The following is a 13584-nucleotide window of genomic DNA, read 5'->3' on the forward strand; positions in this document are numbered from 1 at the left end:
CTCATGTGAGGCCCCTTTAAATCGCTGCACCTGTCCGGAGCTCAGACATCACTAGAGCAGCACAAAAAGCTTCCCGCGAAACTGACGTCAGCCGGTGTCTCCGTCCCCCGTAGCGTCAGAGCAGCCGACCGAGCACGCCCACTCCGGCTTCTGATTGGGCGGCGTGTGCCGGCTACGCGCTGAGGTCTCCGTGAGACGGCGGGAGCTGATTGGCTGCTCGCGCGGCTGGAGGCTGAGGCGCCGCCCTCGCTGGGTGTGGCCCGGGGTGCGGGGAGAGAGGCGGCGCGTGGCAGCCCAGGCTTGTCCCGCGTGCGGCAGCGCTCTGGCCGTAGTCGGGTCTCCGCGTTCCCGGAGGAGGGGAGGAGCCCCGCGTCTCGCGTGTCTGTTCACCGCTTCACCCGCCATGACCGACTTCAAGCTGGGCATCGTGCGCCTCGGCCGGGTGGCTGGGAAGGTGAGTGTTCGGCCCGCCATTACCCGGGGGAAGGATTGTGCCCTGTGCCGGTGTGTGGGGGGAGGCCGGCTCTGTGGGGTGCCTGTGTCTTACCACGTGTGTCATGTGACCAGATGTCCCTGTCCCCCATCATCACCACTAGAGGGGGCTCTGCCATGTGATTACACACCACTGCTGCATGCCAGCACTAGAGGGGGCTCTGCCATGTGACTATATACCACTGCTGCATGCTACCACTAGAGGGGGCTCTGCCATGTGACTATATACCACTGCTGCATGCTACCACTAGAGGGGGCTCTGCCATGTGACTATATACCACTGCTGCATGCCACCACTAGAGGGGGCTCTGCCATGTGACTATATACCACTGCTGCATGCCACCACTAGAGGAAGCTCTGCCATGTGACTATATACCACTGCTGCATGCCACCCCTAGAGGGGGCTCTGCCATGTGACTATACCACTGCTGCATGCCACCACTAGAGGGGGCTCTGCCATGTGACTATATACACCACTGCTGCATGCGACCACTAGAGGGGGCTCTGCCGTGTGACTATATACCACTGCTGCATGTCACCACTAGAGGGGGTTCTGCCATGTGATTACATACCATTGCTGCATGCCACCACTAGAGGGGGCTCTGCCATATGCCACCACTAGAGGGGGCTCTGCCATGTGACTATATACCACTGCTGCATGCCAGCACTAGAGGGGGCTCTGCCATGTGATTACATACCATTGCTGCATGCCACCACTAGAGGGGGCTCTGCCATGTGATTACATACCATTGCTGCATACCACCACTAGAGGGGGCTCTGCCATGTGACTATATACCACTGCTGCATGCCACCACTAGAGGGAGCTCTGCCGTGTGACTATATACCACTGCTGCATGCCACCACTAGAGGGAGCTCTGCCATGTGATTACATACCACTGCTGCATTCCACCACTAGAGGGGGCTCTGCCATGTGATTACATACATTCGTGAATAGAGGGAGCCCAGAGCCAATAGCGGATATAGACAATGTATAGTGCAAGGAGGGCACATTAGGGGAACAGCGCGAGTTGATGTCACAAGGCCGATTCTGTATCAATTTAGGCATGAAATTGATCGGGAATCGTCCTGTGGTGTGTTAGCATTCGACAGATCTTTCTCTCTAATCTCATTCAATTAGAGATTTGTCTCTTGGGTGAATCTGCACATTAACGCTAGATATATGGCTGCCTTAAATGTTCTTTATAATCTGTGAAAGATATTCTATCAGCCATGTTCTTGTAACAAGGTTTGTTTTTACTTTGTAGATCAAGTATACGCTAATCGATGAGCAAGACATCCCTCTGGTTGACAGTTTTTCGTTTGAAGTAAGTTTACCTCTCTCTACAGCCCTTGTACACAAACCTCAAAACTGAGATTTTTGGTGGATCATCACTATTCAGTGATCTCTCGGTCAGCAGGAATTTGCAGCTAAAGCTTTGTACACACAATTTTACTACTTCCATATTGTATGAGAGATTACCTTCCTACAGTCTGTTTATAGTAGATTCTCTGCCTGCATACTACACTGAGGTGGTAAAATTGGTCAGTGGTTGGCCAATCAAAAATGGATGTGTATACAACTTAATTATTGGAGAAAGATGGGGCCGCTGCCACCGCCCTTGCTCTGTCAGGTGGGAGCCAGGGATCCATATGTCTTGTGCAACCAGATTCCAAAAAGGGATCTCCCGCTACACCAGATGGCAGTAAAAACGTCCAAATCTTTATTCAATACATCACAGGACACAGATGCAAGCTCACGCGTATCTGAGTTCTGAATGGCTCCTTAATCATAGCTGGTGTAGCGCCACCTCTCTCTTTTTGGAATCTGGTATACGACTTAATTGTTTGCTACCAGTGTTGAGCAAAAAATGTTTTGTTAAATATGCAGCTTGCAGTGTGACCAAAATTGTATATGTAGAAATGGGACTTTTAACCCTCCTGGTAGTCTGATTCTTTCTGGATTTTAGGGCCTAAAAGCGGTGCATTTGTTTTGCAGGCTTTTAGATCCTATAGCTGGGAGAAAATCACACCGCAGAGAGATCTGCAGCAGCCCCATCACTCGCCTTCCTAGGATCCAGCGCTGCAGCTCTTGCTCTGTCCTCCGGGTGATGCTGTAACCCTGTAGTGAGATCGCCAGCTGTCGTAATGGCGATCTCACCCAAGGGACGCAGAAACTCTCCGGACAGGAAGGGGAATGGCTGCCCGTGTCTGGATCCCCAGGGAGGTGAGTGAAAACGTACGTTGTGCTCTGCAGTCTTTCCATCGGCTACCATGAGTCACGCCCAGGGTTACTGCTCCTGGCTTGTTCCATTCCACCCCCAAGCCTGACTCGTGATAACTGCTAAGGAGGCTAAAGCGGACTTGAATTCAGAACTTCCTCTCTGCACTTAAAGATAAGCAACAGCGGAATAACATTTAAAGAAAAACATTTTTGTTGCAGCTGATACAAATCCTGCATTGAATATGCAGTGTCCACTTCTGGCTTTCATGGAAGCAGACATAGGGTTAACATCCTGTGTTTACAAATTACCTGCTCTTCGGACTGCCAATATTCCTGAGCTGACGCAACTGAAACATCAAATTACACTTGTGATTAGTCACATATGATGGGGTAATTAGACAGGCTAAACTCTCTAAATACATACAGAGTGTATTTCTCGGTTTTCCTTCTGTCCTGTGCAAGAGCTCAGATCCACTTAACCTCCCTGGCGGTAAGCCTGAGCTGAGCTCGGGCTATGCTGCGCAGGGGGAGATCTCAGCCCCTGGTGGGGCGATTTTTATACTGTAAATTGCTGTGCGCGCAGCCAGCACTTTGCTAGCCGCACGCACAGCTTGATCGCCGCCGCTCTGCGGCGATCGGCCGCACGCAGCGGCGAAAGAGGGCCCTCCCCCGTCAGAGCCCTGCGCTGCCCGGACCAATGAGTTCCGGGCAGCGCTTTGGGCTGGATCGGAGGTGTCTGACGTCAGGACGTCGGCTGACGTCCATGACGTCATTCCGATCGTCGCCATGGCGACAGGAGAAGCCAAACGGGAACGCGTTATATACGCGTTCCCCTGTTTGCTAAAGATGCTGGCGACGATCGCACTAGAGGGACACATGCGCCCTCTAGTGGTGTTTCATGTAGCTACCACTCTGGTAGCTTTACATGAAACAAAAAAAAAAAAAAATTAAAAAAAGGATTTTTGCCAATTTGGCAAAAAAAATTACCCGCCAGGGAGGTTAAAAGAGCCTAGTTGGATTCAGTAACTGTTTTCTCCGATAACTGGCATCTGATTAATTGGCTGCTGGCTCAGCTCATTGATAGTTTCTGGATTTGATGAGACCCTCTCAAAGCACCTGTCCCACCAAGTCAAGTTTCTGCCAAGACAGAATTAGCAGGTTGCTTGAAAGAGAAGGCTAATAAGATCAAGATAATACAGGCAAATTCAATGCAAAGTGGCTAAAGCTCTGACCTTTACCATTTAAATTAACTTCTGCTTTTCCTGTTTTTAGTGATTGTCATCAGTCCATTGATGCCTCACAACTGCAGATATTCACTTTTAAATGTGCCAAGTGGGGACGGTCAATATGATGCTAAATTGAGTTGATACTAATTGTATTCAAATTCTTCTGCATTTGATGGGTCTCTTACAAAGCTGAAAACATTTTTGCACAATTTGCATAATTATGGAAATATTAGCATCTCATTGACAATGCTTAAAGAGAAACTGTGACCAAGGATTGAACTTCATCCCAGTCAGTAGCTGATACCCCCTTTCCCAAGAGAAATCTATTCCTTTTCACAAAAGATCAGGGGCTCTGTATGACTGATATTGTGGTGAAACTCCTCCCACAGTGTGATGTCAGGACCATGGTCCTGACAGTTTCCTGTCTGTGAACCTCATTGCATTGTGGGAAATAACAGCTGTTTACAGCTGGGTCCAACTGACAAAAAAACAGCAAGCAGCAACTCCTTCCACTGAAATCACCTGCCGGCAGTAAAAATGTCACCATGTGTTAAATGTCAGAATGTAAATCGGGGAGAGGAAAGCTTTTACAATGGGAAATCACTGACTAAATCATTTATACAGAATTATTGTAAAAAAGTTTTATTTTATTTGGCCTGTTGAAGGTGGTCATCACGTATGCTGGTCGCAGGCTGTACAAACTGTATAGTAAATGAATAAAGGTACTTTTCTGGTGATCATGATGATGCCATTGCATACAAAAGAGCAGAAGTGGTTGGTGTTAGATGGGGTGATTTATGGCATTGCCAGCCGCGAAGATGCAGTGTTTTAGTAGGGGCAATTAGGTTAAAGAAGTTTTTATAGTAAAAACCTCATTTTTAGGAGACTTCAGAGTCTCTTTATGGCTTCGTTCACAGTGGGCATTGCGGTCCCTGTAAAAGTAGTAAAGTTGCATTGCGTCACGTGGAGTAGATAGTCAATGAAAAGTATATTTCCCTGTTGTTGGGTGTGTTTTTTGTTTGTTTTTTTGCACCGGGCTGTGGAGTCGGTACAAAAATCTTCCAACTCCGACTCCTCAGTTTCTGAAACCATGATTCCGACTCCTCAGTTTCTGAAACCATGATTCCGACTCCTCAGTTTCTGAAACCATGATTCCGACTCCTCAGTTTCTGAAACCATGATTCCGACTCCTCAGTTTCTGAAACCATGATTCCGACTCCTCAGTTTCTGAAACCATGATTCCGACTCCTCAGTTTCTGAAACCACGATTCCGACTCCTCAGTTTCTGAAACCCCGACTCCTCAGTTTCTGAAACCCCGACTCCTCAGTTTCTGAAACCACGATTCCGACTCCTCAGTTTCTGAAACCCCGACTCCTCAGCCCTGGTTTTGCAGTAGTTCCCTGCTTTGGGGTGCCACAACCCATTACACCACACTAACTGCACTGCACTGTACGTTGCATAGGTGGTGCATTGCAATGCAACGTTCCAGGTTACAATGCGGTCGTTACGCTGCAATTCACCACTGTGGACTTAGGCTGATGGTTTGTGTTGAAACCATTGGCATCAGAGGCTGAAAATAAGCTACTTTATTTGGTTCCAGAAAGGAACGTGCAGGTAAATGGCAACGGGCTGCCTGTCCCCTTGTCTGCTGTTGTCCAGTGGATCGCCCTGATAATCGGGGGTCAGAGATTTTTGATAAAGCAACTATTGTAAAATGACCATACAATTCCTCCACTACTACGGTTTACATTGTCCTGTTGTGGAACAAAGTCAGTACTTTCCCTGGTGTCTCCTGAATGTATAAACAGGAACCAACAATCCACATCAGTACAGATCTTATAGAAATGCAGCACAGTGCCATCTACAGGCCAGATATATGAACACCACACTTTCAGTATATTCTGCGCCTGACCTGAACGCTTCTCTTGCAGGCACGAATGGAAGTGGACGCTGATGGGAACGGTGCAAAGATATTCGCTTACGCTCACGAGAAGTTCAAAGGAAGAGGGTCCGGCCGGCTGCTGCATGAACTGCTGTGGTGAGTATTGAAGTGTGGTGAATTTTGGGGCTTATCCTGGAGTCACTGATTGTGTGACTAATCCATAGGAAGTTTACAGTACATTGCCTCTCCTTGTGTTTGGGTTGTATATACCTCCTCAAAGCTAAAGGTGGCCACTCATATTACAATTTATTTTTTTTTCAGACTAAACTGATGCAATTTTTAGATTGAAACCTCTAAAGTGATGCCACACACTTGTTCGAGATTGCCACAATTTGGTTAAAAAAAAAGAAAAGGCAAAGTTGGATTGAAAAAACTTTCACGTGTTCAACTTCTTACCTGTTTGACGCAACATCTGTACATTAATATCTCGTGATCATCCTGCTCTGTTTAGCATTACAAATACCACTGAACTACACATTGCTACTTACAGTGGGGTGTAACATCTCTGTACATCTATCAATATCTCCTGCCATCCTCATACTCTGTTTAGCACTGAATCACCACTGAATGGTTCTGTATAATTTATTCATTACAATTTGACAATCTATCACACACCGTACAATTCCTGGTAAAGTTGGTGTGAAGTTTTCAACATGCCCAATCGAGAAATTTAACATTCGCTAATATTTCTCAGTAAGATAAACTTTAAAGAAAAGATTTTTCTGTACTACCGATCGTTTTTATGGAACAGAAAAATTGTAAGGTGTGTGTGGCCCTTTGAAGAGGGAGACTGTAGTTTGGGCCCTCGTCTGCTACAGCCACAGTACATTATGTCTTTGACATACTGAGGCCAATGAGCATTGTGGGAATGGGATCTGCAGAACTGGCCTGAATTTATTAAGATTCAGCTATTAGGTGCAGACGGTGCTCTGAGTCTCGCCTGGATACTAGTGAAGTATAGAGTGATTTGCTGCGAGGATGTTGGAAGCATATGGGACCTTTATCTCCACACACAGTATAGCTGATTTTTCTCACGACTCTGCACATTTGTATGCAGTAGAAGCCATGTGTGCACCAGGGGATTTTGGTTGCCCAGCAGGTAGTAGTGCTGTGCCAACTATGTGTCACTAGCCTCCAGGCTAGTGGTATCTGTTCCTTTAAAGGGGGAGGGAGGGATGGATGGGCAGTGCACAATGTGGCTTCCCACGAGCAGGAAAGTGGGGTGAATAATTCAGTCTGGGAGTTCTCAAGATCATGGTCGGTCAATGAGATGAGAAATGATTGTGTTCATGGATTATGCAAACTTTGAATGCAAATGTATGCAGCCGGAAAATGAAGCACTCAAATCCATCTGAGGTAAAATTCACTTAGTCCGTTTTTGGTTTTTTTTGAAGCTACATAAATTTGCATACAAAATTTGCATAATCCCGCATTAACATGAAATTTGCATCTCATTGACATCTCTACTCGGGATCGCAATAGACGTGCCATGCTGGATCTTTAGCGGATTTTGGGCGGCAGCTGTACTCTTGCTGGAGTCAGTCACGAGTCTCGGTTGAGACACTTTATCATCTGCCATGGGGCCAAGTTAGCAGGCACAATGGTGGCCGACCAAAAGATGGTGCTGGAGGGAAAATACAGGTAGCGGAGGGGGCAAATTGGAGAACAGAGGAGCGATGAGCATCAGGCCAGCTCCCCATACATGCCTGCTCCCCTGACCTCCCCCAGCCCCCCCCGGGTTTCTCATATTCATTTGGGATCTAGTATCCTCTAAGCTGCATAACTTTACTGTAAATAGTTCAGGGGACTTGGCATAACCTTATCGCGTATTGTCTGTTGCAGGCAGCGGCACAAGGGCGGCATAGCTCCCGGATTCCAGGTGTTTCATCTAAACGGCATCACGGTGGATAACCGACTAGATAATCTTCAAGTGGCACCTCGGGGCTGGAAACCTGAGGTGGAAGAAGTATCCGGAAAGCAGAGGTAAGGAATGGTGCAGAATTGAGGCCACAGATCGCTCCCACGCCGCTGTCCCCAGACTTGTCCAGTACCGGCTTCCGTAACTTCCTCCAGTCCCGGCCAGTCTACGCAGGAGAAGTGCGCCCTCTACGTATCTCACCGGTGGCTGCTGGAGAGTAAAGAGCGCACTACGCTTGCGTCATTTTTTTTTTTAGATATAAAATTAATTTGCCTAAAAGCTTTTGTTTTTGTTTTTTGTTTTTGTTTGCTTATTTATTTTTTGCTAGTAAAAGCAAATCATTGACTAATTTATAGAGGAATACTGGTATACTGAGCAGGTGGCGACATGGGCATTAGTTTTACACCCATGTTTTCTATTCCAACATAACAAACTAATGCCTTGTTCACATTGGTTGCATTAAGAAAAGTATTTAAAGCGGATCCGAGATGAAAAACTAACTAACTATAATAAGTAACTTGTCTATATATCTTATGTAAAGTTTAGTTTACACAGCAAATCTAGCTGCAAACAGCTTTAATAGAAAATGATTATTTATTCCTGTGATACTATGACAGCAGCCATGTTTGTAAAAATTACAAACAGGCAAATTTTTTTTCACTCAGCCTGTGAAAAAAACTTAATCCCCCCCCTAATCCCTCCTCCCTTCTGAAATCAATGGCTAGTAACACCACCTCCTCCTGCCCAGACTGAGCTCCCATGAGCCCTTGCTACTGCCAAGGCTCTCTGAAAACCTGTGGGCGTGGTTTATTTAGTTTATAGGGAATTAGAGTATTAAAACAAACAAAATTATTTGGCTTGAGAAATACCCTATAAATAATAGGAAAGGAACACTATTATGCAATGATTAAAAGTTCACCTCGGATCCACTTTACGCTCATGATAAACACATGATGCATGTTTCAGTGAGTTGCAGGGTTTTTTTTTTTTTTTTTTTTTCTAAAGCAGACCCAAGCCTTTACATGCACTTAAACGTGTTTTTGTTAAGCGTATTTTGCGTATTTGATGTAGCAATTGTCAGATTTAAATTTTCATTTTAAAGGTTTTTTTTATTTAGGGGTAAAAGCGCATTGCTGTGCGCTTCTATGCACTGAAAAAGCGCACCCACTTGCATTGCTGTGCTGTATGCAACGCATAGAAATGCAAGCAACAACACCTTAACGCTGCGCATGGATGTGAACGAGGTACATTAGAATCAATGGAGATAGCTGTACCTAACAAAATGCACAGCACAATGCACTGTGAAAGGCGTACAGTTAAGTCCCTAGTGTGAACAAGGCCAAATAGTTTGAAACCGAAAATGGTTGCATTTTTCATCTGTCCAGTGTGATCCCAGCCTTACTCCTGTACCAAACAATAAGTGGGGCTTCTTCCAGCCCCTTGAAGCCTGTGTCCCTCGCCGCAGCTCCGGGCTCAGCCAGTCTGCTGGACTGGAGCGCATGCGCACAAGCCACAGATCTGGCCAGGAAGGGACCCCAGGACCCTGGATGAGAGAGAGCTGTAGAGAGGGGCACAGAGGCTTGACTTTAGTGATGATTTATGTTAGATGTATATGACTGACAAACCTGTGTATGTCTTCATGGTAATGATGGCAAATGTCTTTTGTAGGCTTGAGCAAATGTCCCCTTCATACATGGGGGAGGGGGGGAGGAGTTGGGGTAGAAGGACTGGGTTTCTGACGTACGGGTTTTTGTGTTGCAGGGAACAGTCGCTCTATTGGCTGGCTATACAGCAGCTTCCCACTGACCCCATAGAAGACTTATTTCCGTTGCTGAACGTTGCCCGATGTTACAACGCTAATGGAGAGGTTGTGCAGGAAGAGGAGAACGCCTGCACCTACTATGAATGTCACTATCCACCTTGCACCATGATCGAGAAACAGGTAATTGGACTCCTGATCTTTGCAGTAGTAACTACCGAAACACACCCAACAGCGGGACAGGGAACTGATCTGAATACTGCAAGCTCCAAAAGTACGAAATACAGCAGACTGAGGATGAGTCTCTCTTCCCAGCTCTCCTCTGCATAGGCCACCCCAGGCATGGGCAAACTCGGCCCTTCAGCTGTTACAGAACAAGTCCCACAATGCATTGCAGGAGTCTGACAGTCATGACTCATAAAGGCAAATGCATTGTGGGACTTGTAGTTCCGTAACAGCTGGAGGGCCGAGTTTGTCTGGGCCACCCACCGCACCTCACTCGTATCGTCGGAGGTTTAAAGGTGTCAAGGAATCAATGCAGTAGATCTGGCTTTCAGACGCTGTTGGCAGATCCTGGGAGTTGGTTGAAGTCAAACTCTTCAACAGAATTCAGTGCAGCTGCTTTGGTCTGGTGCCCACTAATGAAAGGCTGTGAAACATAAGTGCCCACTAATGATACAATCATTGATTGTACAATCGTATTCACTCTATGAAGCAGAGTAAACTGTACAATCTTTCCAACTCTATGTAATATGAGGAAATGTTCAGTTTACTCGACTTAATAGATTTGGTAAGATTGTACAATCAAGATTGTATCATTAGTACTTATGTTTCACAGCCTTTTGTACATGCCTTTCTGCAAATGCCAAGGTTCAGTGCTCATCAGACCTCTATCGAATGCTTGAGGGCTAGTTCACAATCGGAATGCAAATTGTGATTACGTCCCAATTTTGCCACAATTTGCGTTGATTTCCATTCAATAGAACATAAATCACATCGCAACCTCCCCCAAAGCACCGCATGCAGCACAATTGCGATTGATGCACATTGCAAAGGCTGCAGTGAGAATGATCCCATAAAGGATACAGGTGAAACTTGAAAAAATTAGAATATCTTGCAAAAGTGCATTTATTTCAGTAATTCAACTTCAGAAGGTGACGCTAATATATGCAATGGACTCACTAAATGCAAAGCGAGATATTTCAAGCCTTTGTTATAATTTGATGGTTATGGCTTACAGCTTATGAGATGCCAAAAACCAAAATCTCAGACCGTTAGAATATTGTGAAAATGTTCTAGGCTTAGTGTCATGCTGGGCATACACGGCTGGATTCTCCCGCTCTATTCCGCAGGCAATCCTCATCTTCCGCTCGTTTTTTTCTTATCTTTTTGCATTATTTTCAATGCGGAATCGAGCAGCGAAACGATTGGGCCGGAGACCGGACATGTCGGAAATGATCCATCGAGCCATCTAAATGGCTCAGAATCGAGCTGTGTATTCCCAGCATCAGACTCTACACTGTATTCCGCTAATTAATCCAAAATACCTGCAGAGGGTTCCTATTTCATATATTAGTTACACCTTTTAAGTTGAATTATTGAAATAGGGCTTTTGCACGAGAGTCTTAAGTTTTCGAGTTTCACCCGTACATTATTAGCAGCGCTTTGCTGATCGCCGGCGAACGGCAAAGCGATGAAAAACATCCAAGTGTATACTCAGTAAAATGTTCCTCAAAGTTGCACACAATCGTGTCCGCGTTCCCATTCATTGATCTAAGTCCGCGGTAGAAAAACCGACAGCTTCTCATCAGAAGCCACGGTCTTTCTGGGGAAAAAAGAGCACGTCCTCCTTATAGTTCCTGTGAGCGAGCGAGCTCGCTTGCAGGATAGAAAAACAGAAAAAAATCACTGGCCAAATAGTAATGCTTACATTTTTAGCACAAAAAGACACAATAAATTACATTTAAAATTAACTGTTCACCTCCCACACCCAAATACTCACAATTTTTAACCAAAAAATAAATTACAATTTAAAAAATAAAAACAGTTACCTAAGGATCTGACCATTTTTAATATGCATGTGAAAAGGGTATACAACTAATAATTTTTAAATTTATAAGCTTGTAAATAGTGATGGATGCAAAACTATAAAAAAAGAGAACTTTCTTTCCAAATAAAATATTGGCGCCATACATTGTGATAGGGACATAATTTAAATGGTGCAATAACCGGGACAAATGGGCAAATACGTAGGTTTTAACCACTTAACGACCAGCTAACGCCCATAGGCGTCAGCAGGTCTTAAGTGGGTTACCATGGAAACGGCCGCTCGATCGAGTGGCCTTTCCATGTCAGTTCACGGAGGGTGTCTCCGTGAACAGCCGGAGAGCCGCCGATCGCGGCTCGCCGGCAAAATGTAAACATGCGGGGAAGAAATCCCTGCTGTTTACATCATACGGCCGTAAGGCAGATCGGCAATCCCCGGCCTCTGATTGGCCAGGGATCGCCGGCATCTGATAGGCGGAAACCTATCCTTCAATGCGCAGGACAGAATTCCGTCCTGCGCATTACGTAGGGAGAGGAAGGTAAGGAGCGTGAGGGCGGAAATGGCTGCGGAGGGGGGCTTTGAGGAGCCCCCCCGCAAAACGCAGATGGCCGGCGGCGATCAGTCCCCCCTAGCAGGACATCCCCCTAGTGGGGAAAAAAAGGGGGGGGGGGAAGTCTGGTCGCCCTGGCTTCAAAGTGATCTGTGCTGTGGGCTGGAGAGCCCACGCAGCACAGATCGGATCAGCATAGGCTGGTCCTTAAGTGGTTAATTATGGTAGCATGTATTATTTTAAAACTATAATGGCTGAAAACAGAAATCATTTTTTTCCTTAAATATTCCTGTTAAAATGCATTTAGAAAAAAAATAATTCTTAGCAAAATGTACCACCTAAAGAAAGCCTAATTGGTGGCGGGAAAAAAACAAGATCTAGATCAATTCATTGTGATAGTTATTGGCGAATGAATGAGGTGAAAATTGCTTGGATGCATAAGTTGAAAAATGACTGAAGGCTAAAGTGGTTAATTTTGCCAACTATTTTTTTTCTTCCAACCCCCCTTGCAGTTGCGTGAATTTAGTATATGTGGAAGATGTCAACAAGCAAGATACTGTGGTACACAGTGCCAACAAAAAGACTGGCCCGCTCACAAAAAGCACTGTGCGGAGAAGGTGCGCATCTCTCAGTATGAGCCGGAACCAGAGCGGTGACCTCAGCCGCTTCACTACAGATGCCTCCGTTTGTGGGAAGGGGACGTGTTTTGCACACACAAGTGACTGGTCACTGTCGCCAGACGCACTGAAGAGAATCCTGTGATGCTTGAATGGAAGCAGGGTGATGCTGGACTACACTGCCTCTGTGGTGGGGCAAGGACTGGGGCCTTCCATTCCAGTATTGCATCTCACAGGCTACTGTGAAAGCCTTGGCCCGGGGCCTGTAATTTATGTTTGTAAAAGTTTATTATTGTACAGTTTTCGGTTTGTTTTTGTTATGTTTGAGGTTTTAAGCAGTTGATCCCCATGTCATGGACTCAAATCACTTTACAGATCTCGCTTGTCCGCCGCTTGCAGATTTTATCATTGGCTTAATCGGTTTCTGAGGAACAATGCAATGTGTGGTGGGATGTGTATGGTCTGAGCTGCTGGGATAGTACAATGTTATGCATGGAGATTATTAAAAAAACAAAAAATGTCTGTCGGTTGATATTTGCAATTGGAGATGTTTTGCAGAAGGCAAAGAATTAAACCTTTTGGGAAGACTGCACCTGTTAAAACCTTGTTTTACTTGCCGACCGCTCCGCACCAATTGCGTGAGCACGGCGGCAGACCCAGGACCGCTCCACGCTGATTAACGTGAATGGCCTTCAATGGGGCTAGCAGGAGATTGCGTGTGCCGATGCGCCGCTCGGAGACTGTTAGATGGCGAAACCGCTGTCTGATTACCCTGTACAGCGCTGCGAACAACCGTGTGACACGGCAGGGA

General features: G+C 46.0%; 1 protein-coding gene across 1 annotated transcript; it reads left to right on the forward strand.

Moving 5' to 3' along the window:
* Positions 1 to 230: 230 nt before the first annotated feature.
* Positions 231 to 13295, forward strand: ZMYND19 (zinc finger MYND-type containing 19). Its single transcript, XM_068249868.1, has 6 exons — positions 231 to 454; positions 1758 to 1817; positions 5872 to 5978; positions 7725 to 7865; positions 9562 to 9742; positions 12669 to 13295. The coding sequence occupies exons 1-6, from the start codon at positions 404 to 406 to the stop codon at positions 12810 to 12812; spliced, it is 684 nt and encodes a 227-aa protein (XP_068105969.1). The 5' UTR covers positions 231 to 403; the 3' UTR covers positions 12813 to 13295.
* Positions 13296 to 13584: the final 289 nt, after the last annotated feature.

The sequence above is a fragment of the Hyperolius riggenbachi genome, chromosome 8, assembly GCF_040937935.1.
Source record: "Hyperolius riggenbachi isolate aHypRig1 chromosome 8, aHypRig1.pri, whole genome shotgun sequence".
Lineage (NCBI taxonomy): Eukaryota > Metazoa > Chordata > Amphibia > Anura > Hyperoliidae > Hyperolius > Hyperolius riggenbachi.